The sequence below is a fragment of the Suricata suricatta genome, chromosome 4 (assembly GCF_006229205.1).
Source record: "Suricata suricatta isolate VVHF042 chromosome 4, meerkat_22Aug2017_6uvM2_HiC, whole genome shotgun sequence".
Taxonomy (NCBI): domain Eukaryota; kingdom Metazoa; phylum Chordata; class Mammalia; order Carnivora; family Herpestidae; genus Suricata; species Suricata suricatta.
Window position 1 is genome coordinate 59837538 of NC_043703.1, and position 22125 is coordinate 59859662.

At 43.5% G+C, this 22125-nt stretch overlaps 1 protein-coding gene across 1 annotated transcript in view; it reads left to right on the forward strand.

Annotated features, from left to right (window-relative positions):
- The window catches only part of WDFY2 (WD repeat and FYVE domain containing 2), a 165929-nt gene extending 146770 nt beyond the window's left edge, over positions 1 to 19159 (forward strand). Inside the window, exons 8-12 of the mRNA XM_029936820.1 lie at positions 9079 to 9184; positions 13115 to 13216; positions 13995 to 14125; positions 16800 to 16908; positions 17946 to 19159. Of these exons, the coding sequence (XP_029792680.1) occupies positions 9079 to 9184; positions 13115 to 13216; positions 13995 to 14125; positions 16800 to 16908; positions 17946 to 17975 (478 nt within the window). The 3' untranslated portion in view covers positions 17976 to 19159. The remainder of the gene's footprint in view (positions 1 to 9078; positions 9185 to 13114; positions 13217 to 13994; positions 14126 to 16799; positions 16909 to 17945) is intronic.
- Positions 19160 to 22125: the final 2966 nt, after the last annotated feature.

A 22125-nucleotide genomic window follows, 5' to 3' on the forward strand; every position in this document is an offset into this window, starting at 1 on the left:
CCCCTTCCCCAGGCCCTAGCCTGGGAGGGGCTGCCTGGTCCCACACGACTAGGAGAAATGAACTTCCTCAGTATCGGTTGCTATTACCCCATTTGGGTGGGCTTGAGTGCCCAAGGTGAGGGCAGGGAAGACACCGGAGCTGCTGAAAGTAGGAGGTTGGGATTCACAGAAGCTGGTGGAATGGCAGGGGCCAGACCAGCAGGCAGGAAGAAAGCCATAGGGCCACTTTCAGAGCCACCATTACTTTGCCCTGAAAATTGGCCACTGGATTGGTGTTCAGTAATTCATGTCTTTGAATGGAGCTTAGTATTTTGCCAGAGAGCTTCTGAAACACACAGGGACCACAGTATAATCTTGTAAGAACCTTGGAAATGTAAGAGGGAAGCCACATGGCATTTTTTAGATGAGAACATTGAGCTACCATCCTCTCAGCCCCCAGCTAAGGTTTCTCAAACCTTCGTTCAGTCCAACAGAGAAAGCTACTTAGATCCTTCTTGGTATCCTGCACTGTACTAGGTACGAGGGGCACAGAAATGAGCACTGACTAACAGATGGTCCCTTCCGTGCTCCATGATGTTTTTTGTCTACTCTAGAGGCCAAAGAGTTTCTCTGTGGGGCCCGAGGCTGCCGCTAGCTGTCCTGCAATTCCTCCTGCTCCCACCTTCCCCTCAGGGTGGCTCTGGGTGGTCAGAGTTCCAAAGCAGGCACTCTCATGGGAATATCCGGCCCCGATGTGGAGGGGCAGCTGTCCTCGGTCCACAGGTCTTCTGTCCTGGGCTCTGTGGCTTCATTCTGCCCTTCAGCAGAAATAGGACATTTTTTGCAACTAATTTGATCTGGTGTGTAAATATCCCATCAAAGCAGAGAGAGCTTTAGCACTAGAGTAACTGAAATGTTTCCAAGTCCAAGGGGAAAAAGCTAAGAAAGTATACTTCTATACAATATTCTTTGCATTTGAAACAGTTTGGTGTTTTTATTCCCTGCAGGAAGTGGGCCATGGTTGTGTGCTAGCTCTGAGGAAGGAAAGGCAGAGAGAAGGTTCCAGGTCCAGGGGCCATTAGGTTTCCGAAGTATCCGTTACCAGTTGGACGGATATTATAGAAGTATAAACCTGGACATTTATTGTCCCATGCCCACCTTGTCAAATCTAATAATGATACTTGGGCTTCTTAGATCCTTTTTTATTCTTAGGTAATACCTATCATTTCATGACCAACTTTATGACCATCATTTTCCTTTCTAGCAGTATTTTTCTCAGGCTTCTAAGACTTTGTGGCAGTTTAGTTTAATTTAGTTTAGCTGAAGACTTTGTGGCGATTTAAAGCACAGATGAAGGTCTGTGTGGCTTCCTGGCGTGGGGCCCTCCACCAAGACTAAGGCCTGCAGGTTATGGGGGATGTGGTCACAGCCGTGGCTGTCGGCACACGTGGCCTCTGTATTTGCCTCCTTTTTCCATAGTCACAGCTCTTGGTTTTTCTCTCCCAACTCTTAGCATGTGTAAGATTTTGTTACAAGTATCTTCAAAGCCTTTTGGTAAAAAGGGGGCTGTTCATACATAAATATCCATTGGAGAGCTTGTACCTTTTCCTCTTTATCAGGTAAATTGCATGTCAAGTTAGGAAAGAAGTAGAATTCTCCCATTCATATTCTCCTGGGTTTGGGGAAGGAGAGCAAGGGTCAAGAGAGCAAGATTTCTCTCTCTGCAAGTCTCAGATTTAGGAGCATTTCTCATTGTAGCACTGGAGAATTATTAGGATACAGGGAAGAGATGTCTTTTCTATTTCTCATTTAGCTAAATGCATAATAGATCAAAGAATTCGAAATTGGGGTTTTCACAGAGGATGGAATCTTATCGGTGGGTGCGGGGTGGAGCTCCATGATGCAGCCATTAATCGCTGCCTCTGTGTCAGGCCAGGCTGTGTTTGAGCCAGCACTTCTGGCTCTAAGGGCTCTCTATCTCTCTGGTCCTCAGTTTCCTCATCTCTAAAGTAAGGATAATATTGGAAAGAAAAACCCTCAAAGGCTGTCAAAAACCATAAATGATACAATGCATATAAAATAATCAGCACCAGAATAGGGGACAGTGAGTGCCAGGTGTTAAGATTATTCTTAATAATAAAAATTACAGTAATTTATAAATCAACCTTTTGGATAGGACTTGTATTTCTCTCTGAACATAGCATTTTCAAAGGAAGTATTGCCACATGTACTTACTCCCTTATTTATATTACATTCAAGAAACGTTTCTGAGCTCCGTCTATACACCAGACTTTGTAGTAGATGCTTCAGATATAAAAGTCACTATGGAAACAGCCACTGCCTAAATGGTACTATATCATAGATGCATGAGAATGGGAACAAAGTTTGCCAGTTGTACTGAAAAATGGGAAGTCTCAGTGGAGAGAGTCACTCTTGATTTGGATCTTGGGAGATGAATAGGTTCTCATCGTTCTCGGGATCAGGAGGTTACCCAGAACAGGACTGTGTGAACTCAGTACAGCGTTTTCAGGAAATTGCAAGTGGACAGAGGGGCAGTGGCTACTCTGATCTTTCATTGTAGCCAACAAACAGCCAAACGTTGCTGATCTCGAACTAGCGCTCCCAGGCAGGATCCCTGAGTTCAGGTTCAGGCTGGCTGTGATCCCAGGATTCCCAGGGAGGCAGATCCATCAGGGTCCCTTTGGTGTGAGATGGCCCTAAGTATCCATTAGCCGGGGGACCTCACACATGTGGATTACTCATGAGCCTTTTCTGGTCCTTGGAAGTTTGGGAGACTTACCAATATGGGGGTTCTGAATATAAGAGCAAGCTCTCTGGGAGCAGATGCATAACTTATTAGATTTTCACCAAGTAACCTGGACTTTTCATCAAAGAAATGAAAGGTGCTATCCTACTCTTAGGAGATAGAAGAGGACCTAGGTTGCATTTGGGCAGATGTTACCTTATGTCTGAAAATCTGTTTCTATAAAAAGAATAAAGGTTTCTCTACCCCTCTTCCTTAAGAAGCCTTAGACACAACACTGGCTTCGGGGGTGCTGCCTGTGCCGTCACACAGGGTCCTATGCTTGGACGGGCCCCACGCTTGGCTCAGTGTCCTACTGTCACCATCTTGTCATTGTTAGTACTTTAGCAAGGGGCCTGCATTTTCATTGTGCATGAGGTCCCCCCAGATTACGTAGGTAGGCCTGCTAAGGCCTGTGTTCCCTCCAGGGCTGGTGAGCAGGGAAATGAGGCCATTCCTAGTAAGTGTGGTCTTTGTAGATGACAGATCCTGGTAGTTTTGAAAAGTGAGGGTTTTGTGCATCAGTAAGAGCATTTGCAGTGCAATACATAGAGCTCTCACCTGTGAAATAATAACCAGTTTTGAAATGCTTTCTAGTATAAATGCTACACTGATGTCAGATGAAACACGAATGTAAGAAGAAGGTATCTTTTGTTCTTTATAACTCTCCATCTGTGAACTTGGGGATGTTCCCTTACCTTGTTTTTAACTGCAAGATGGTTATATGTGAATCCTTAAATCAAGAAGTCCCTGAGCAGCTTTATTACAAAGCTTGGAATCCAGCATTCATCACTGTGTTCCACTCGTCTGTGTTGGAATATTAACAGTATGGGAGTCCCATAAATTATGTATTTGTTGCTGAATGTTGCTGCCAGCTATGAGTGGCAAAGCAGTGCCTTCTGTAGCTTATTTTGGTTTTACACGGTCGCTGATGTGTATCAAGATGCCTTTACAAATGAAATGTAGTTCAAATCACAGCGTTATGAGTTTCTTCGACTAGACGGGTTTTCCTTCTTGCCTTTAACTGGCAGAATGGTGGCGCTCTGTACTTTACAGTGCGTGAGGTAACAACCAAGAGAGAAGAAAACAATTGACTTTTTTTTTTTTTTTACGAATACCCAGTGAAGATTTTATATTAGTCATTAATTACTGAAGGGACTAGTAAGCTGTCACACCAGTTCAAAGGAAAATCCAAAGAACAGACATCTGCATAGGCAGTGGAGAACTGAAATGAATCTGTAGGTAGACTGACAATAGGCTTCTTCCGTGAGAGGGGCAGGGCAGGGGAGTAGGTATATCATCACTGAAAGGTTCATTTCAAATGCCAGGTTCATGTAGCTTACAGAGTTATAAAATAGCACAGTTAAAGGTACTGAAAGATGCGGGCCCCTATAGATAACCCCAAAAGGTATGCTAGGTAATAACCTGATATTCCATTTGAGGATACCAGCAACTTTTTTGTGCCCATTTCATTCCTTCACAGTCAGCCTAAGAGTTCTTCCCCCGCCCCTCTCCTATCATCATCATAATCTCAAAGATTATTCTAGATCAAAAAAGGTTGGTCTCATAAGATTTGGCCTAATTATTTACATTGTACGGTAAGAGTGTTAATTAGCCGTATAGGTCTTCTTGGTTTGCTTTGCAAATAATAGAGCCAAAGAGTATTTAACCATAACTAGCAAACCTGCAAAATTAACTTCTGCCTGCAAGTTTCTATAAGGAATCTTGGATTGGGCTTTTCAAAGCCTCTGTTACTTGCTATATTAAGATTAGGAAAGCAAGCCCAAAAGATTCTCCGCCACATTTCACCTGTCATATCCACAGCTTTGGTCAAATTCCTCGAGGTTTCCAACGTTCCTGGCCTGGTAGTTTCCTTACTACCCAAAAGGCCAGGACCCTGCAAACCCAGTTTTCCTGGGAAGGCTTTGTCGGTATTGGCTCCGTAAGTTCAAGTGGCTTATCTACCCAGTTCGATGAGCCTCAGTCTCTAATATGATGCTCTAGGTAAGGACTTGGTTGCCAAGTCATATCCTTTGGATAGATACAAACTGACCCTGCGAAATAAATCTATTGCCATTAAATTTAAGGGGATTCAGTAATACTTTTTTGATTCCAGGAAGATCACTGAAAACTAGATGTCATTTTTAAATGTTCCTTTAGCTTATAGAAGCAGAATTTACTAGATTGTAGGTTAGACATAGGGTAAACAGTAAGAGAAAAGGCAGCCTCGTAGATCCGAAGAACATCAGAACAACATCAACAATATTCCAGGCAGGTAGCCACAGGAAAATGTCCCTCTTCAGTTCATTCGGTCCTGTGTAATTAATTCCTGTTCTGCTCGTTCTTGCTTTAGTAGTCTGCATTCATGAAACCATCTGCTGCCAGACTGAAATGAGTCCAGAAATCCCAGGAAATCCTGACTTGGTCCACTAGCACAGCTAAACAATGGTCTAAGCCATGTCAGCTCTGTCACCTTTGACCGAGAGTCTGTTCTTTGAAATAGCAATATTTTTAAATACCTGGTCCATGTCATCCTTTTCTGTGAAACTCTCAAGATTATCCTTTCTGGCCTGTAGCTTATAACGGAGCCCTCAGGCAAGCATCACAGCGAAACAAAAGTCACCTATAGATTAGGAAGACCTTAATGCTTAGGGTTTTTTTTTACTGTGACAAATAATATCGTAATGGAGAATAAAATTCTCTATGAGATAGCCTACATAACTATTTCCCAAGAGTTTTGATCAGTATTTAGACAATGAGAGCTCTGATAAATCTCCAGGCCCTCCCATAAAATATGCAACTTTGGAAATCCTTACATATTAACAACATCTTATCTATACTGACTTGACCTCGGGAAGACTGGGCATCTCTTATGATCTGACAGCTTGTCCCATGGAACGCTTAAAATAGCAACACAGCAAACAAATACAGTTATTTATAGCATCTCTCTTTTTATGAGGCAAAGGAACACATCTTTACAATTATCAAGGTTCCCTCCAGGAAATCTCAAAGATAGTTGTAGGTGTAAAATGTATCCCCAATTTTTTATTTTTTCAAAAGACAGGGTACAGTCTGGGAAGGCAAAATCAAAAGAGTTGTCAAAGATGTTTCTGGGACTTTAACCAAGTCAACATAAAGCTCTGAAAATAATTGTGGTGACACGCAGAATCTTTGCTAGCTAGGCAGATTCTATAGAAGGTAAAGAGTATCCTTTTGCGTTGTAGTCAAAGGCATTAATCAGTAAGGCAAGGAAGCAGGCCATCAAAACTGAGGGAACTACGCCAAGATTTTAATGCATTTTATTGCTCTTTTTTCAGACTCAAGTATTATAAACCAAAGCAAATAAAATTCACATTCCAAGTTTTGTCCTTCATTTTTCTTCCTCATATTCTAGAAAAAATGTAAACTTTACTTTAGAACTGCCTTATTCATCTGTATTGTCTCAAAAATGTACAACAGAGTTTTCCAGAGGCTGCATGATGAATGGCATCAGAATAATCCAGAAAGAGATGGTTATCCAGCTTACTCCCTCCTGTTAAGCCAGATGTTAATTGGAAAGAATTGCAGAAATGTTCAACAGTGCCATTTTTGTCATCCGAATTTATCACTTTCTGAAATATAGTCAATTTTCCTCAAATATATGTTATTTATATTTAAGTGGAATGGATCCGTTACTAGTTCCAAAGGAAACAATATATTGTTTTAATTCTCAATTTTGATTTCAAATACAATAAATATTGATAGTTATCATGTATTTAAACCAAAGCTCTTTGGTGTCCTCAAATAAGTTTTAAGAGTGTAAAGGGGTCCTAAGACAAAGAAGTTCAAGAACCACTGCTTTAAAACAAAACTATTCTATTTTCTCTTTGAAAAACAAAACCCCATACATAGTTATATCTTGTTTCCATTATTGCCCCTGGCATAGTCTCAACCACCCATTTTAATTATAATATTTAGCCAAAGTGACTAACGTATATTCCACAGAGAAACTTGGGGGGAGGGAGGGTGTGGATAATTGAACACGGTCACGTGCAAGCACTCTAGCAGCCTAGCAGAGCTCATGAGCACTCACCACAGAAATTTCTACTGCAACATACACCACTTGTGTGTCTTCTTAAGGTGGCTACATGGACATGTTCATTGACATCACTCCCCTCAGTGATAGCCTCTCTAGAACATAAAAAATAAAAGGGACACATATATAAACTTAATATTATGCTTTGGAATCAAAGTTTCAGTATTATGACTTACTTAGAAAATTATCTAAGTGGGTATCCAGTGATTATTTATCAATTAGTTCCACTTAATATTAATCCATTTTAAGTTACCTAAAGATCTTAGGGATTATCTTTAAGTTGATGTGCTATAAAACATAACTGCTAGTTATAGAAAAAGTTTACCAAAACGATTATTCAGTTGGGTTGAACATGAGTTTATATTTTTCATAGTCTTAAGCATTATATAGGTATAATATTAGCTTATTTGACCAGTTGTCCTGTATACATTTACAAGAAATCAACCACATTAAAATAACTTGTACACTTGTGTTATACTTAACACTGAAAAATCAGAGAAGGACACAGCTGTGTTTTAAAATGTAACCATATAAGTCTCACTTGCCAAAGAATTAACCTCAGTTCTCTGAACTTAGATTCTTAAAATATTCTTGAGTTAGTATTTTCTGTAAAATAATTTTTAAGTCTAGTGAACAAAGTTTTAGAGGCTCTATTTCCTTTTTTTCTGTTATGTTTAGGAAGAATCAATTTCTATAAGCATTTGTTTCTCTTTATAAGCCAAGTAGAACGAGTTTTTATAATTTACACAAAGTACTATAACCAAAGAGAAAAAAATAGGTAAGTTAAAAAATAAAAAGAAATAATACTGTAATCTAAGTTATTGACACCCTCTGGAAATAGAATAGCTCTCCATATATGAGAGGGACAGGCCTTACTGAAGTGTAGACACAGAGACACGGGGCTTTAACGGCATCTGTTCCACAAGTTCAGGTGCAGGTCAAAAGGAAACAAACACAAAGGCACATATAAAAAATCACTAGTCCAGATTTCAAGGAGTTGTTCTCCTTCCCAGTGGGCACAGAATCCTTAATCGATTTGAGCTCAAAATAGAAACATATTCAATCAGAAACAACCAAGAAGCCAGATTTCTTATTCCCCCAACCCAATGGAAAATAATGTATATAACCTTTCTTTAGTGGTCATTAAATTGTCAGACCATGGAACTGGTCTAAGCTGTCCCCAAGAAGGAATAATTCATCAGCCACATATGAACTAGAAAGAAAAATAAAACACAAAATGAGTAGAGAGGGAAGGAAAACTAGAGAAAATAGAGAGTCGGCAAAACTCAAGTCTATTGCTACTTTGGTTTCACTCTGGAAGCCAAGAAATGGCACCCTTTGGCCTAAGCCACCAAGATGTGCCTCACACGTCAGGCAACGTGGTTTACCTAGCTCTGGCAGGAATGCAGTGGGCATTCCCATGAAGGACCGCCAATACTCTTACTAAAGGATACTTTTTGGGGGTGCCAGGGTGTCCTAGTCATTTAAGCATCCAGCTTCGGCTTGGGTCATGAGTTCAAACCCTGCACTGAGCTCTCCGCTGACAGCTGGGAGCCTGGAACCTGCTTCAGATTCTGTGTCTCCCTCTCTTCTCTCTCTCTCTCTCTCTGCTCCTCCCCCACTCACACTCTATGTTTCTCTCTCTCTCAAAAATAAATATTAAAAAAGAAGACACTTTTTTTTTAAAGGTAAAGTCAGGGGCACCTGGGTAGCTCAGTTGGTTGAGCATCCAACTCTTCATGTCAGCTCAGGTCATGACCCAGGGTTGTGAGATTGAGCCCCGTGTCCAGCTTTGCACTGAGCCTGCTCAAGATTCCCTCTGTCTCTTTTTTTTTTCCTCTCTCTCTCCCTCAGTCCCTCTCCCCCACTCACACACTTCTCTAAAATAATTTTTTTTAAAAAGGTAAAATCATGACTTTTGAACAAATACAGCACAGACATGTGCCATAGATTTTATATAATGAATCAATCAAGGAAGGGGCCAGTACCATCTTCCACTGAGTTCAAAAATTAGCTTTTTCCTTTAAGTGTAGGTAACAACAAAGACTCTCTCTTCCTGGGGCCTCAGCATCTTAAATAAACATTTTGATTCCTTCTGATTCCTAAGATCGGAGCTTGGGGCTCCAGGGTGAGCATGCGCATTGACTGACTTTGGGGCTTCTGCCTTTAGGGCTCTCCTTTGCTCTCCAGAACTTTCACTGAGTTTTGCTTTCTTTTGCAGCGACAAAGTCCAGGCCCTTTCCTATGCGCAGCACACACGGCAGCTCATCTCCTGCGGTGGTGACGGTGGGATTGTGGTCTGGAACATGGACGTGGAGCGGCAGGAGGTACGTGTCACGGCAGGTCACAGGACCACTCCGTGGCCGCTGGGCTGGGCTGTGTGGCTCCGGCTCTGCCGAGAAACGCCTCAGCCTCCCCTTCTGCTCATGTCTTATTTCTTTTATGATTAAACTGTGAAATAAGACATGTTATGTCAGAGAATAAAAAATTCTAGTACAAAAGGAAATTCCATTTTTGTGCCCCTCACAAATTGGCATCTAACATTCATGTAATAGAGATTTCATAAGAATTTCCACCGAGACTAAGTTGTTTCGACCTTGACTCTGTTGCTCCATTCACAGCCGAGGTTCAGGTGAGAAAACGGGAAGCATCTGTTTTCAGACAATTACTCCTTAAAGTGCCCACAAGCATGGAAAACTTGTGTGCTTTATTTACGTTAGAGAACGGTGGCGAATGCATGAGAAATGGTCCTTGATGAAGTCCAAGTCTTTAGTTTCATATTAATAGAAAGATCGGGAATAACTATGTTTGTGCTTTTAACCATTCTCCAGATAAAAATACGTACGTTGTCATTTTTAAGCGTACATAAAAGTTTTATCTTGGGAATTTTTTTAATGAGTTTTCTTTTTTCATCGTTGAGCATCGGAACAACTGATCTGTTTACTGAATATTTCCCTTGACAAGGACTTTGAAGTTAACCATTTTCTCATTTCCCTAGAATTATGCTGGGTTTGAACTTTCCCTTTGACGGTGTATATTCTTCTAATTTATTTCTTTGCAGGGTGCAAGAATTAGATAGAAAAGCAACACTTTAAAAAGACAAAAGCAATTTCCCAACTTCTTTCTATGCCCTCACCCCAATCTCATTTAAGAAAGTAGTTGCTATTATCCACAATGTAATGCCTTTCAAATGCCAGTAATTAAATGCTTAAGAAGATTAAAGCCTGACTTGCCCAAACCGTAAATCCATGGGAGTTCTATTAGTAGCTAATTAAAATGATCATTACTGTTAGGAAGTGGGGAATTGCAGAACATTGCTTTCGAAAGTAGCACTTGGCCCTTCTGTGTAACAGCAGGGAAATTGGGGCAGCGGCGCTGGCCACGCAGGCCAGGCTGTCCGTGTGCCTGTGCATTCTGTGCCATAGCCTGCTTCGCATGAGGGACAGTCACACCTAGTCTGTCCTGACTTCTTCCCAGGCCTAACTGACCAGACCAGGAGGGGGGCAGTCACTAGGCCCTTTTCCCTCAGTGCACATGACCTCCACCATTGATGGACAGAGGCCCAAAAGAGGATAATGATGTGGTTTCCAGAGACGAAACCAAGCAGTTGATGGGCTGTCCTTTTAGTCATCTTACTTAAGTCATGCCCTTCGACATGCAGCTGTAGGGGAACTGGTACTTGCTGACGGTTTTGAATCTTCTTCTTTGAGTGGCAGTTCCAGCCATTGTTTGCAAGGGTCATCTTTTATACATATAAATCCTCTGAGCTCTATCCGTGGAGCTACTTCTGGGTCATGACAAGGTGCTTAACTCAGGAGGCTGGAGACACGTTCGGAAGCAGTCCCTGTGCTGGCAGACGTTCTGGAAGAAAAGACGTGTGGGTCTTTTCTGTTATTAATGGTATGAAGGATTCGATTATAGTTGCCGTATGACAGAACATCAGTGGCGGGTATTTAGGAAGGGGGGTGACCGCTGTTGGCTAACTTTCGCAGCAGAGAGTTTGTAGAAGTATAGCGCTGAAAGATTGATGGGGCCTGGCTCTGCTCCAACCAGGACAGGAGACACCACAAGTAAAGACAAGTGAACAGAGAAGTCACACCCTATGCCTGTGAGCAGTAGAAGCAGTCAGAGGTGGCGGTGTGGCAGCAAGGTGGCGTTGGGGGACAGATGGAAGACTGAGTGGCTGAGCGCGCATCGAGTTGACTTCTCATAGGCTAAACCTGTGCTAGTGAAATCCATTTTTTTTAAAAAGTCGATACCATTTTTAGAAGTGTATATAGGCTCCATAGCTCAGGGGTTAGAGCACTGGTCTTGTAGAAGTGTATATAATGCATGTTCTTTGCAGAAAAATTAGAGTGCTTGCTCATTAACAAAAAGAAAACATGTCAACCACCCCAGAAATATCACCTGTGACATGGTGGCAAAAGTCCTTCCTTACAGTTTTCTCTGCAGATACACATGTATAAGTATTTTGGGGGTAGGGGTGGGGGTGGAACAAAAAGTGGAATCATATTACATATGCTGATTTTTTTTTCCTTTTTCCTGATCCTTAGCTTCCATTTCCCCCTCATAGACAACCACTGTGACGCATTTGATGTGTGTCCTAAACCTGTATGCTTTCTTATAAAAGATGAGTAGTGCATGCGTGTGACTTTTATAAATTTCCCTGCATCATATGTGTTTTGAAAAATCACAACATATATATGTCTTTTAGGGATGAAATGTTTTTGCCTGAAAACTTTGATTTATTTTGTTAAATCTGTCTTTAAACTGATTAGAGCACGAAAATTACAAAGCAAATTAAGGCTTTACTTCTTCATAACTCTTTGGTCTTGATAAAATAGATAGACCAGGAATTGGAATTCCTAAAATGTCACCTTTTTACCTTTCTTTTTTGAGACAGTGTGTTTAGCTTTAGGCTCATTTCTTTTTGGAGATGTGAGAATAGGCTAAACCCCAAAATCTGTTCTGTAACAGGCCTTCTTTGGAAGAGGATCACATCAACAGAAAAGAGCCTTTCTGTGCCTTGGCTCTGCTGCTGTCCATTGAATCTCATAGGGTGTGGGGGGGTTGTTGTTTGTCACATTTCTCAAACTTGTTTGATCTCAGCCTTCTTTTACATAGTAAGTGTCCTGTGAATCCCATTGGGGTTTCCTGGAATTCACTTTTTTACTTTTAATTTTTCTTTTATTTAATGCTTATTTATTTCTGAGAGACTGAGAGAGACAGAGCACATGCAGGGGAGGGGCAGAGAGAGGGAGACACGGAATCAAAAGCAGGCTCCAGGCTCTGAGCTGTCAGCACAGAGCCTGACACGGGGCTTGAACCCATGAACTGTGACATCATGACCTGAGCTGAAATCGGACGCTTAACTGACTGAGCCACCCAGGCGCCCCTTGAGAAACCCTGGAGTTGGATGTATTTTTCCAGGTTCCTTGGGTTTAGTGATATGTGGAAAGAGATCAGTCTCTCTGCCAAATGATGAAATGTACAGAGTTGAACATGGAACTATAGAAACAGATGTAGAATCATCTTTTGCATAATCCATAAAGATTTGCTAAAGACTACCTTTAAGCTTAACACATCTTTTAAACCCATTTGACATAGTTTCGAGTACTCATGATGGGGTTGGGAAATGGTAAACACGGGCGGAAAAGCGTGTGGTCCATGAGGCGGAGAGCAAAGCGTCCACCCTTGCTGGGTGCTGCTGTGGGTGGACAGTGGACATGCAGCTTTCCTGAGTACCCACTGAGGCCAGGTTGTATCCTCCCAACATGGTGGCTGTGCCTGGGTGTCACGTGCAGTTACACATAGTTATATGCAGCCAGAGCAAATGTAATTATATACAGTCCGAGAATATGCAATGAGGTCAACGTGGCTGTCAGGACCGTGTGATGTGGCCCCAGCCATCCTGAGTGCCCCTGAGCCCCCCCAACTGTGCCGTTCCGCTCTGTGGTACTCTGCCTCGCCTTCTCAGCCCTTGGCACTTTGCTTACTTAAATAATTGACATTAATAGTATTTCCTTGTGTAGTCTTCTCTGATAAATTGTAAGCTGCATGATGACACAGATTCTTTTTATTCACCACTCCATTCCCCCGGGCTCAACACACAGTAGGCCTTCGGTGGCTATTTTTTCAATGACTAACTGAGCAGTCACACCTCTGTTCCTTACAAACGCATCTTGATTCTGTAACTTTCATCAGTGTTAATGGTTCCATGCCCTCACTGTGTCCTGTCATGTGCTTTATTTCACAAGACCCCTGAATGGTTGGACAGCGATTCCTGCCAAAAATGTGATCAGCCTTTCTTCTGGAACTTCAAGCAAATGTGGGACAGTAAGAAAATCGGCCTACGACAGGTGGGTGTTACAGATCCCTCATCAAAGTGTCATAGAGTGGAAATGACTCCACCTGTGACCTTAGAAGAGCCAGCCCCCGGGGCAGGAGTTGTGGTGGGGGTCACTTATAACCCTGCAGCCACTGTGTGATTGCGTGTTAATTTATTCCCTTATCTCCTGCAGCTCATTCCTTCCAGATTCAGTTTCTGGAGTGCCTTCTAATACTTAGAATTCTAGCGGCATCTACCAAAATACACCTTAAAATGAGAAGGGTCATGCTTAGCTCGTAGTTTTCATAGCTGATGGGTTTCATACCAAATCATGGAATTATATAAGTGGTATTTATTTCTTCTTAATAATTTCCCTTACTCGCCTGCCATCTTAGTGTCAGTCATTTACAGCATTTTCAGTCTGATTCATGGTTGGGTTTAGACCTCCTCAAGGAAATCCGGGTTAGTCCCCTAGACTGAGCATGGCCACAATGTAGGCAGTAGACTGAATTGGGTTTCATTCGTGTTCTCCTTCAGCTGTAACCTGTGGAGTTCATACTAATGACAGCTGGCAAGGACTGGAAAAGGGCCAAGGGGGCCCATGGGGAGGGGTGACGGCACAAGCAGGTGTCTCTCCAGTAGCTCTTCATTTGAATAAAGAGCCCACAAAGAGAACATACCTGGAGTGTCCTTCGGTTTCGTGGTGTGCTCTTGTTGAGCATCCTCACCCGAATGCTGCTGGCCACACCTGAGCCTGGCGAGGCCGAGGCGTGGGGGCCACAGCAAGTGTGTGCTCTCTCTCCCTCCAGCACCACTGCCGCAAGTGTGGGAAGGCCGTCTGCGGCAAGTGCAGCTCCAAGCGCTCCTCCATCCCCCTGATGGGCTTCGAGTTTGAAGTGAGGGTCTGTGACAGCTGCCACGAGGCCATCACGGATGAAGAGTGAGTTCCGGCAGTGTGCAGGGTTTCCAGGGTTGGGGAGAGAATGTGGTCTGGGAAGCTGCCCTCACCACCTTGGCCATGACCAACAGTGTCCCAGCTCCTGCTGGGTTAGAATATAGACCGTGGTGGGGGCGCCTGGGTGGCTCATTTGATTAAGCGTCTGACTCTTGGTTTCGGCTCAGGTCCTGATCTAATGACTCTTGGTTTCAGATTGAGCCTGAATCAGGCTTGCACTCCTAGCACGGAGCCTCCTTGGGTTTCTCTCCCTCCCTCTCTCATGCTTTTCCCCTCCCTCTCTCTAAATAAATAAACTTAAAAAAAATTTATAGACTATAGACCATGGCAAGTGGGCAAAGTCCTCCTTTCCGCCAAGAGATACGTGTTCTCTTATGAGATAGGAAAAGGGAGTACACCTAAAGGATTCATGTCTTCTGTGCTTTTCTCCACCCCAAGGACACATGAACTACAAACAGATGTTCTTCCAGTAAACCCTTCTTTTTTTAATTTTTTTACGTCTTGTCTTTATTTTGAGAGAGAGAGAGAGAGAGAGAGAGCCGGGGAGGGGCAGAGAGAAAGGGAGACACAGAACCTGAAGCAGGCTTCAGGCTCTGTGCTAACAGCTCAGAGCCTGACACGGGGTTCGAACTCACAAACCATGAGATCATGACCTGAGCTGAAGTCAGACGCTCAACTGACTGAGCCACCCAGGCACCCCTCCAGCAAACCCTTGTATCCGTTTATTTCCTTGAGAGGTGCTCAGGAGTGCAGGAGCCCAAGCTTCGCTTTCTAGCCCAAGCTGGTATCTACAGGAGCTGAGTCAGTCCACAGGCTCCAGAGGCTGCATCTTCTCCAGAAGCACTAAAGCCACTTTACCTAAGAGGCCAGGACTGCCGGCTGTCCAGCTACTCAGTCTTGCTTGCTGGTCTTGCCCCGTGACCTAGGACCTTCGGTTACTGCACATCAGCATTTGGGGTGTGTGGGGGCACATCTGTGTTACCTCTTCAGTGCCACTGCTTACAGCGTGCCCCAGAAGTAAACCGAGTGGATAACGGCAGGCTCTCCTGGGAAACTTACCTGCCCGATTCTCCCCCACCTCCTCCCACACCTTGTCACATCGTAGAATCGTTTTAAGTCCAAGATGGGTGTCTTGAATGCAGCGCGTAGATAGAAACACATTAAAAATGCACCAGGGGAAGTCCGCGTTTCAAGGAAATTCTTGACAATTAATAAACCAAAGCCTTCTCTTACCGATGACCCTAATTTACATAATTTACATATTTTTTCTTCTTACTTTTCTATATCAAATATAAATTAAGATGCCCTTGCATCAATAAGCATTTATGTTCATTGATTATTTTCCATTCCTCATATGTGATGGAATTAATAAGAAAGTTCTTTTCATTAGATTAGAGAGCTGCAAGAGACTTCAGAAATATTCTAAATTAGTTCTTCATTTTATAGATAGACACAGACCCAGAGAGCCTAAGCAATGACACATTGACCCTAATGCTTGAGTTCTAAATATTTTCAAGTGACCGTTTTAGAATACTCGAGATCTGTGCCGCACCCTTAGCTACAGGTCACAGCCGTCTTCAGAGAGCCCGCTGCAGACTGGGCCCCCTTAAAACATGAAGAGAGGACAGCTGTCTCCTTCCGTGTCCTTCCTTCCCCTCCCTTTCCATGTCACTGTTTGTCCTGCCTCTTCTGCATGGCCTCTAGGCCACCGAGGCATTTAACAAGCCTTCTTACTAAAAAAAAAAAAAAAAAAAAGCCCAGATTTAAAAAAACACAAAACAAATAATATTTGTTGATAGGTTGTTTTACGTGTTGAAGCGTTAGGACCCTGTAGAGAAACTAAGCCTGCAGTTAACACCAGGAGAACGAGGAAAAAGATTAGGCACCCTTCAGCTGGAATGCTAATAGTATCTGAGGCTTCATAACAGGTACGCTTTTTGCTCTCAGTAGGCACAGGTACCCGCAAGTCCTTCTGAGACTGAGCAAAAGCACTGAGGCATTTGTTTTAAGATTTGTCAAAAGCATCAGTAGAGATTTTCATAGGCTCTATCAGAGCAACAAGTAGCCCATAACACTTTGGGAAATGTCATCATCACCTTCCCATCTTCGAGAAGAAAAGAATCCTTTCACCTTAAGAACAAAAATCATTAACAGGTTCCCAGGGAAGAACGGTAGAGTAGTTTTAAAGTGAGTAAGTTTTGGTTGGGGTGCTGGCTGGCTCAGTCGGTAGAGCATGAACTCTTGACCTCAGGGTTGTGAGTTGGGGCCCCACGTTGGGTATAGATATTACTTGAAAATAAGTAATCTTTTTAAAAAATTAAAAACTTGGGCGCTTGAGTGGCTCAGTCGGTTGAGCATTCATCTTCAGCTCAGGTCATAATCCCATGGTCCATGAGTTCAAGCCCACATCGGTCTCTGTGCTGACAGCTCAGAGGAGCCTACTTTGGATTCTGTGTCTCCCTCTCTCCCTCTACCCCTCCCCACTCACACTCTGTGTATGTCTCTCTCAAAAATAAACATTAAAAATTTTTTTAATTAAAAGTAATGTGAAGCAATCTTAGCCATTTGGCTGCAGATTAGAGCTTAATGATACCTTAGATCTCTTTCATTCATATGTCACTACTTTTCATTCTCGGAAACTTAACTTTGCTCCTTCCAGACGTGCACCCACGGCTACCTTCCATGACAGTAAACATAACATTGTGCATGTGCATTTTGATGCAACCAGAGGATGGTTACTGACTTCTGGAACTGACAAGGTTATTAAGGTAGGATGCTATCTTTTTTCAGAAACTTTCCATCTTTGGCCCTATGTAAATATACCGGAGCCCCAAGGCTGTGAGGTCCGCTCACAAGGTTACTCTCAGCGGTGAGCGTTTTTGAGAACCCATTATGTACAAGACCCCTCGCCGGGACATGGGCTGCACACACCAAAGCCAGACGTGGTGCAGGGAACAGGCAGTCTACTGAGGACGTACTCTGTCTTTTTGATGGTTAATAATAGGTCATGTGTTCAGCATCCAAAAGAGTGATCCAGGCAAGAATTACCTTAAGAGTAGAGGGAGACGGGGCTACTGGAGGTGGCTTCTGGAAGGCGGGGTGGTTTGCGTGGAGCATTGAAGGACAGGAAGGACTCCAATAAGCCAACAAGGAATAAACACGATTTTTTCCCTGTGAGATCAATTAATCCAGAAGCATTCCTCCAGGGCCTGAGGACTGTGCTCCACCGCATGGATGTGGTCCTACCGCAGAGACCCAGGACAGGAGGGGCCACAGCTGAGCCACGACCTGACAAACAGGCACAGGCTCGCCGGGCACACAGGCCCACTCTGGGCCCTTCTTGGAGGCAGCAACAGGATGCGGTGGTTACAATAACCCCCTTCGAACCACGAGGACTCTGTGACATGGAGCAAGTTTAAAGTCTGAGAGCCTTGGTTCCTTTATTTTGGAACATGGGACATCTTAGAAGACCTTGGGAAGACTGAATGAGGGAAGATACGGAAAGGGCACAGCACATTCCTGGCGCCCATCAAGTGCCTAACAGCATGTCCGTTCCCTCGCCCCTTACCTGAATCTGATCTGCCTTATTCTCCACTGGCTGGCTTAAAATTCCCCACGGCCATGGTTTTGAAGTTTATGTTAAACATTTTTGTGGCAAAATACTACTCAATAGATTTAGAAGCCATGTTAGCTTAGCTGTTAGTTGCTTGTCCAATTAAAACGTTCACTTGCATTTGCTGAGAAAGACTGTTGATCCTTAACACAGCTGAAGGTTTCGTTCATCAGATGTTTTTCCTTCTCACAGTTGTGGGATATGACCCCGGTCGTGTCTTGATGACACTGCAGGCATCAGAAAGATCGTGCTGACTCAAGAAACGGTTGTTCTAATACATATCATTACTGGAGCTGCAAGCAGACGGGTGAGAGTTGGAGAGACACCGCAGAGCCGGGCTGAGCTGCCACAGCGGTGACGCACACTGCTGAGCTCGCAAGTGCACGCTGGCGAGGGGACCGTTCCATGTGTGTTCTTAGATATAAAAGAAGATATTTTTCAGCAAGTGGTTTGTACAGTCTGGCTGTGCTACAGTGTTTTGAGCAGACTGAAAGGGCTGTGTGGGGTGTTTAATTTTTGTATTTTTCAACACTTCGTTTTAGTTGTTGCTTTGCGTGTCGGGAAAGCGACGCTAGCATCTGTTCAGGGTATTTTTGGTCATTATAAAGCCGTTTCCGTGCTTTCTTCACTTCGGCACGTTAATTATGTGGTCAGCGTCTTTTTCCTCTCTCTGTGTTACCTCCCCTTGGCCTCATCTGCTCTTTGTCAGTGGATGTGTTTATATTTACACTCTTTCTTCTCAGTGTTTCTGCTTGCACAGAAATCCTCTTCGACAGAGAGAGCTGGAAACCATTCGTGAGGGTTTTCCAACTGACTTCTTGAATCGCCTGAAGAGTCATCCTTTGGCTGTCTAATGCATTCATGTTCTAAGTAGACTTGACCTTGTGCTTCTGCCTGTTTCCCTGTCTTTCCCAAGTGACAAGTATGTGGTAAGGAAGCTGCTCCCAACCATTGTCCCCACAGAGGTGGGTGATTGTAACTCAGAGCTTCAACTCTTAGTGCCTGGGTCATTTCTAATTCAGCTGGAGCCGTCTCAGCCTTTCCTGTCTTAGCTTTATTCACATAGGTCTTTCTCACTCACAGTATTGAAAACAAACACAACAAAACAAAACACCATGACCTTCAAGAAGAAAAAAAAGTGTCTGTAACGTGTTTCTCCGCGTGACATCACCTCTGAATTTGAATGTGTTCGTTACTGAGAGATTGTATCCTGCTCTACTCCTCACCATCTGTATTCTCTTCCCCTTTAAAAATATAGATATTTAAAGATTTTTATCTTAATGTATTTTAGAATACTGTGCACACTTTAGTACTAAAACTGTGTGATCTGAAATGTAAAAGGTACCGAGTCCTACAGCTCATACTGTGTTCCAGTTGCGAATGTTTAAAAAAAAAAAAAAAAGGTGGGTGGGGGAACTTAGAAAATGAACCTGAAGAACTCTCATTTGAAGGGAATCCAAACAAACTTGATGAAATCCTCTTACGTGTAGAGACTCAACTCGGGCTATTGAAGTCCTTTTTAGGACTCTTATTCTCACCTGTAAAGAGAGCCTGTGTCAGCAGGCATGCGCCGTGAGCCTGCCCCGTTGTGCGCACTTTCCATGTACCTCCTCGTCCACCCTCACCTGGCAGGGCAGCCGGGGATCACTAGGTCTCTGGAGATCACCAGGTTAGATCAAGCCTTGCCGACAAACAGGCCAGTGACTTGCCCTTCACCCTCCAAGCCATCCACGTTATCTTGTTCATTCCTGATTTGACAGTTTTTTAGTGGTCGTGTTTGAATTGCTCCGATTTTCTCTCTCTTTTTTTGAAACCCTTCTTTTCCCCTCAACAATTATTCATGACTTTTCTTTCTGACCAGGAAAGGTATACCAGCCATCTGTGGCTCCCATATTCCTATTCTCTGAAGATCCCTGACACTGACCCATGTATCCCCCCACCCCCTCCCCGTCCCCAGTATGGGGCTTCTTAGAGAGGCTCTGCTGCTGCCGAGCTGGGACACGGGGCCAGCAGGTGTGGCCCATGCAGCTATAGTAATGGCGGCCATCATCTGAGACATCAGACCAGATCAGCTCATGTGCCCATACTCTAAGGTTGTGCAGGCACGTGCATGCACACGCTCGGCAGCAGTTACCACCTGTCATGTCACTGTCCCCTTCCACACGACCCTTGCTTGCCATCAGTAGCCTGTTATAACTAATCTGAGTCTTTTCTGCATGATTGTGAGAGAGCTTTAAAAAGGGAATTAAATTTAAAATACTCAAATATCTATATTATAGTTTACTACTAGAACTTGAAGCCACTTACTAAGTTGTACATAATAGAGAACCATGTGTTGGAAATGAGTAATAGAAATGAATCTCTCTGTTCTCCTTTTCTGAATTTTGGAGTGTGGCCCGTATACAGAGAGGGAGGAGTGTTGGGGAAGCAGTAGATCAGCAGTCCTGATGTGGATCTGCATTAGGTCCAGATGAGCTCAGACCCCTCTGGGGACGCTAACTGTCCATGTTGGGTCACGAGTGTGCACCACGGTCGCTCTGGTCCATGGCCCTGCACTTCACCACCGACATCTCCTGGTGGTACCCCAGCCCTCAGAGCCACTCGGAGGTTGAAACCACTTGACACCTCATTGATGTTGAGAGTCACGATCAGAAACCACAGATAAATCATGGTATCTGCTGCTCCACCTTTTCCTTTTTCCTTATCTGTGTGGGTGGCTTGAATTTGGTGAGAAGTGCTTAGCAAACCAGCTGTGTGTGTTTGTGATACTGTGAATTCTTTGAGTTTTACATTGAGTTCTCCGCCATTTTTGTAACTCATGGAGAGAGAGGTGCTGGTGTTGGGTGTCTTCTAAGCATTTTGTGGATAGAGGCCTCACCCATTAGGAGTGAAGGCTGGCCCCAGCACTCGGCTCCACTCCTGTCTGGGTTAACTGTCAAAGTTCTTGTTTTGCCCTACTGGAATTGCACTTTACATGTGTTTTTGCTCTGTTACTTCACCAGTTCTGGCAAGTAATGCCTTACCTGGCTATGTCGGGAAACTGGCATGACTGCACAGATCATGCACATACTCATTCTTTATTTGGTAGGATAAAACCAATCACCTGCTCTCAGTTTCTCCAAAGAAATGTTACTGGAACCTTTAGCTGCCTGGGTTTGTGTCCATAGTAGCAAAAGTCGTTTTCAATTAAGCACTTGAAATTGCATGTCTTTTTATATGAAGTCAATCAATGATGTGTTTCTCATTTGATTGTTTGAATTATTCAAGGAATCACAAAATCACAAAACTGGAAGGGATTTTCAGAGATCTAGAATGTTCCAAGCAGAAAACATTTAGTCATCCCAGGCCATTAGATACAGCTGAGGTGTAAACAAGAGAACCTAAAAGAAGAGTTTTTGAGGAACACTTGGTTTGGGACATTAACTAGTGATGGCATGACTAGCAGGGGTGACCTCTAAGCAGCTCTTGGGAATCAGATCTGATGCTTTTATAAGTGCATCTGACACTTCTTGTGGCCTTAGCCCTGTTTTGAGTGGGTGGGTACTATGCAATGAGGCAGGTATTGCTGGTCTTGATGAGAATAAACTCCTTCTGACACTCTTCTCCATGGACCACCCCAGCAGCAAAGTCCAAGTGGAAATCCGAAGGTATTGAAAATTCATTTTCCCCTGTTTGTCTGAAAGGTAGCCTTGAGTCGGTCTTTCTTAGGGAATGTGATCACCTTGTCATGGTTTGAGATTCATTTTTTTTTTAATTTTTTTAATATTTATCCATCTTTGAGAGAAAGAGACAGAGTGCATGTGGGGGAGGGGCAGAGAGAGACACACACAGAATCGGAAGCAGGCTCCAGGCTCCCAGCTGTCAGCACAGAGCCCCACGTGGGGCTCAAACTCATAAACCACGAGATCATGACCAGAGCCGAAGTCAGATGCCCAACTGACTAAACCACCCAGGTGCCCCCGATTTCATTTTTAAAAAGCATAATTTATTTTTGCTTAAAAATCAATTTTTAAAGCCTGGATTTTGACTTTTAAATTTAGAGCAGGGCTCTAAACTATGTAGGTACTGGCCATAAATATTCATTAAATGAGATTCCTTTGCTTTTGCCTTTTCATAGTTTAATTGTATGTAAGTGACCACGTTCATTAAGGTAAATGAAAGCACTTTGCCCAAACAGTCATCTTTTCTCTCCTTTAAAATAATGGTTGATCTAGGGATGCCTGGGTAGCTCAGTCGGTTAAGCGTCCAAGTTTGGCTCACGTCATGATCTCAGGCCCATGGGTTCGAGCCCTGCGTTGGGCTCTGTGCTGATAGCTCAGAACCTGGAGCCTGCTTCTGATTCTGTGTGTGTCTCTCTCTCTGCCCCTCCCTT